The sequence below is a fragment of the Helianthus annuus genome, chromosome 5 (assembly GCF_002127325.2).
Source record: "Helianthus annuus cultivar XRQ/B chromosome 5, HanXRQr2.0-SUNRISE, whole genome shotgun sequence".
NCBI classification, from domain to species: domain Eukaryota; kingdom Viridiplantae; phylum Streptophyta; class Magnoliopsida; order Asterales; family Asteraceae; genus Helianthus; species Helianthus annuus.
The window spans coordinates 118,063,809-118,068,628 of record NC_035437.2 but is presented as its reverse complement, the minus strand read 5'-3'; the positions used below and the strand labels follow the sequence as shown (position 1 = coordinate 118,068,628).

At 32.9% G+C, this 4,820-nt stretch overlaps 1 protein-coding gene across 13 annotated transcripts; it reads right to left on the bottom strand.

The window, feature by feature from the left end:
- Positions 1 to 295: 295 nt before the first annotated feature.
- LOC110941110 (eukaryotic translation initiation factor 2 subunit beta) lies at positions 296 to 3,701 on the bottom strand. Of its 13 annotated transcripts, none has more exons than XR_004894583.1 (6): positions 3,468 to 3,692; positions 1,636 to 1,689; positions 891 to 1,019; positions 738 to 761; positions 606 to 694; positions 304 to 492 (listed from the first exon to the last, which is right to left on the bottom strand). XR_004894583.1 is itself a non-coding variant. In XM_022182732.2 (5 exons), exons 2-5 carry the CDS (start codon positions 1,232 to 1,234, stop codon positions 428 to 430), a joined length of 249 nt encoding a protein of 82 aa, XP_022038424.1. In that variant the 5' UTR covers positions 1,235 to 1,292; positions 3,468 to 3,701; the 3' UTR covers positions 296 to 427. The 13 variants fall into 13 exon arrangements, 5 of the variants coding, with proteins under 5 accessions (XP_022038424.1, XP_022038423.1, XP_022038421.1 ...); XR_002593833.2 differs by lacking the exon at positions 738 to 761 and adding an exon at positions 1,219 to 1,292 and having other exon boundaries at positions 308 to 492; positions 606 to 675; positions 3,468 to 3,691; XR_002593835.2 differs by lacking the exon at positions 738 to 761 and adding an exon at positions 1,219 to 1,292 and having other exon boundaries at positions 308 to 492; positions 606 to 675; positions 891 to 988; positions 3,468 to 3,691.
- Between the last annotated feature and the right edge of the window lie 1,119 nt (positions 3,702 to 4,820).

Sequence of the window (4,820 nt, the reverse complement as noted above, 5' to 3'; positions counted from 1 at the left end):
CGCTGACGCTAAAGCCTTTTAGTGTCACTTTTTCAATCTGCCGCACAATGTTTTTGAGCCTTTAGTGGCACTTTTGTTTTTGCCACGATATAAAAAAACACTTTATAAAAAGTAATCCTTGTTACACATCCATACTAGTTTAGTGGCACTCTCTATGTCACAGTAAAAAGAACCTTTTGTGGCAAAATTTGTGTTGGTAGAACTATTTCTAATTAAACATATGTACTATTTTAGTGAACGTAATTATTCCACAAAACGCATTATCTACAATATAAAATATAAAATAAAAATTCGATAAAATTGTAAATGTAGAAATCATAATATTATAACTTCAATAATAAGTTGGATCCAAAACATATTCCGAATGTTAGCAAGACATTATGTAATAAGTAAGATATTCCAACTTCTAAATGTTTACACGGAGAACCTAAACGTTCTTTTGGGCTAGAATTTCACTATCTTTAAATTTAGCTCCAAAGCTTCTCATGATATCTGTCTTGCCACCATCAACCACATAAACAAGCATTAGTAATGATTCAAAAAAAATGCAGCCATTTATAATCGGCCCGAACACCTAACAGATAGACAAAAGACCAACATATTACCTGAGGAAGAAAAGACAACTCTCCTTTAAAAGAATTGTATCCAGGCGTTTTATCCAGGCTCTTGCAACCACTGCAGATAACATACTCATCTGTGAATGGAAACATATGAACAAGAATAGCAAGAATGTTTACCGCATATTAAACCATATCATCATGCTCCAATAGCCATTTTCAAACATAACATGATAAAAATTAAAATGATATCAGTAAGTAAAAAACTAAATTTTGGGCAAACTTTGCTTCTAAGTGTGGATATCAATCATGGAGAAGTAACATGTAACTTACTGACATGTCGCATGAGAATCCCTTCAAAGTTTTCGGTGCAAATCTACCCTTCACTACCAGTCTTTGTTGCCTGTCAAGGGATCCACTTGTACCCAGTTCTGCAAGAAAGAAAGTCATAACATGCTTTGGCTGCGAAAATGGTCAAAACACAAAAAAGGCTTAGCATACAATCTTTATAATCCCTTTATTTAAGAAAAAAACTAGTTTAATCCTTGTCGTGCGTTGCGGAAAATAATCTTTTTGTCAATCGAGTTGTACACGAATGTTTAACATCCTAATTAAGTAGGTAATCCTTATAGGGCGCTTAACATTTTATAGACATTATTACCATAGAAACTCAGCATGTGGCTTAATCACATGATCAGAATCACTTCCAGTCTATCCGAATAGTTTATTGATTATCTACAAATTGAAAATGCAATAATCAATTAATCATATGAAGTATATTATAAAAGGGGTATCATTGTTGACCTACCACAAAGATGCTGACCAAAATAACCACTTCTTTTAACTGGGCAGTCAACACAAATAAGATTATGGACTACTTTTGACACAAAAAAATTAAAGACTACTTTATATACAGACTTTTAAAAGTTTAAAATTTCATCTCTCCCCTATGTGTAGCAATGGCTTCATCAACTTCTTTTCTACGGTCCGTTTTATTATAGCAGACTGTATCACATAATTGATACACATTTGACATGCTTGACCCATTATAAAAAGAGAAATTTGATAGGTATTTTACCTTTCCCTTGAGCAATGGCTTCATCAACTTCTTTTATAGCTTGTTTCTATATGTCTAGAAAAAAGATATTAAAACAATTGAGCAAATTAAACTACACACGTTAACTGCTTAATTAATTATAAAAAAAAAATCACTTAAAAATAGTTATATGAGGTGAAGCATATTACTTTCAGTTCTTTTTTGTTACTTATCAAACCAGTATAACATTATGTTCTTGCAGGACAAATGGATATACCAATGAACCAGCCTCACTGAAGTAAATAGGATCAAACCCGTGACATGCAGGTAAAACAACAAACACAACCACTGCAACAATATCTAAGCCCCAAATGTCTTTTTTTCTAACCCTTAACACTAACCCGATCCATTTATTTTTAGGGGCTAAAAGGGTTAAAAAAGACGTTGGGTGGCAAAACGGTTAGAAAAAAAGACGTTGGGGCTCAGATGTTAAAATATTCCTTTTTTGGCTAAAAGGGTAAAAGTGATATAACCACACTGGCCAAAATCGTAATTTACTCTAGATTAATTTATAAATATTAAACAAACTGAGCTCGAGCTTTAGAAGTAAAGCTCAAACCAAGTCGAGCCCAAGGTTTCATAATTTTAACAAGCTGGAGCTTGAGCCTAGTCAACCTTGGGCTCGTTTGCATCTCTAAACATACATATGAAATAGGAAATCCAGTCGTAACTAAACGCAGCGCATGTCAGATGTACATAAACAGATGCAAGTATAGTATATGCAATGGCGAATGTATCCTACAAAACGCTATGCAAATCATACTGAACTAACAACTGTTAGATTTCAAAGCCTTGATTGTATAAATGCAAGCAATAGTCAGCAAGTCAATCAAAAATAAAAAAAATAGAAGTTGAATTTAAACATATTGTTTGCATCTGTGCACTCGCGCAAATATTCGGCGGTGTCAACTAAAACCCATTTACTTAATGATCGAGTCATTCAAGTTATGTTCAATCACTAATAAGTAAAAAAAATAGCTTTAAAACATAAAACCTCCTAAATCATTTATTTAACATAATTACACTACTCTTCCAAAATATTATGCATTTTAACTCAAATGAGGTTTGACTCGTTACCCAACCCGCTTTATCCACTCATTTTGCCACGGCTACCTCATCAGATAATCAATGTTATTCAGGTATGATTCAAAAAGTGACCTCTATGGATGTGCATAGTCCAATGATCCTTTGAATTTTAATGTCCTTTAAACAACTGATCTAAAACATGCCATTAAAAGTAATAAACTAATGAATAAATTTCAAAAGATGCAAACAAAAGATCATATGTTAATAACCCAATAAAAATCAAGCAAATAACCCTGAGGCCTCATTCCAGAATTGGACTTTTACTCAATTTTTGTAATTTTTAATCTAAAGTTACCTTTTTTCCGTCCATCTGAGATAGTTAAGACACTACTAGTCTTTAATCTATAATGAATTTCTCAACCATTTTTTAGTTTGTCCAAATTATAAAAACACTTTTCAGATTTGATCAACAGTCACAATGTTAATTAAAATATTGGCCAAACTAATATATCCTACATGGAAAAGGAGTAGTATTTATCAATCAACCTTAGTTAAAACAAGGCAAAAAAATACACAATCCAAACGAGTCATTATAAAAATAAAAATAAATAAATAAACAAACCCAATAAGTCTTTACTCTGTATTAAACACCAAGAATATCAAACACTGAATGAAACCATGTGCTCGTTGTTCTAGTCAAAAAGACATCACATGCTTATTGTTTAGAAAGCAATTGTTCAAACTAATTGTGATACACCAAAAGAAATAAAATTACACAAACTGCTTACCTGAGCAGAAGCGGTGAGGCGTGGAACTATCCAACTGGAGCCCTAATTAGGGTTTGTGAAGGAAGTGAGGCATGAAACTAGGGCGGCGGAGGCAGGGAAACCTGGTCCAGAGAATGAGAGGAACTGATTTACGAGAAGAGGGTTCTAGAGTGAAGGCGTCTATTGGTGAGGGAGGGAGGGAATTATGTTTAGAATCTAGATAGGGAGGGAAATAAAAATTCAGGGATGAAAATAACAAAGGTACACGAGGGAAACCAAAAATTTTAAAAGGGGGAAATTTTTTAGTGGAAAGGGGGGAATATTCAGGGGAAATGTAATTAAAAGTTAAATTTAAATTAGTGGCATAAAAAAATAAATGCCATTAAAAGATGTGTTATGGTATTCGTAAAATGTCACTAAAAAGCTAAACTGGTGGCATAAAATTAAATGCAATTAAAAATATGTGGTAACTAAATATGAAAAGGTAAAGTGCCACTAAAATCCTAAATTTGTGGCACAAAACATAAATGCCATAAAAACGTGTGCCACCAAATGACATTTTTTTGTAGTGCTTCAGTCTTTTTCTTTTCCAATTTGATTTGGTATTGTAAAAGCTTCCTTTTCACAGGTTTAGGATCTCATCCTGGCTCTATCTTTAATCTACAAACTCCCCTTTGACTGTTGATCCAGAATTCTGACCACCCCTTTCACAGACTCCCCCTCTCGGTATGCTGGGACTTGAATTCTGGTTCAAACTTTAACGTTCTGATGTCGTGGGGATTTTGAAATCCACAACCTGTTTCTCAAACATATAACATTACAAACTATTGTTTTTCAACAATAAATCTCATTATCTATCAGTTTTTTTTTTAAATCCACTCAAGTATTCAAGTCCAAATTAATGACCCTGCTTACTTAATTTATCTACCAAGTCCAACTTAATGACATTGGTTGATCTGTGACAGAACAAACTGATTTTTGTTCAAGTAATTTCAAACATTTTCTGAAAATTTACAAGTTTCAAGTTAATGAACTTGTTTTAACTTTCCAATTTCTCAAGTTTAAAATGTGAAGCTCCCAACTCATCATCCAGCTAGAATCTTTCTGCATCTGCTCCAACATTCTGAATCTGAAGATCAACTCTCCACTTTGGTTTGTCGGAAAATAAAGCAGAAATAAAAATCTTTTTGGATTTTAGAATAAAGTTTCTAAACTAGAAAATGAATTACAGAAACTAAAATATAGAATGTAATGAAAGTAAACTATTTACATACATATTTTTGGTGAGCGTGTTAGGGAATTATATCAGCTAAATGACAAATTACTAGCACCGTTAAGCTTGATAACATACTGAGCTTTAAACAATTCACGTAG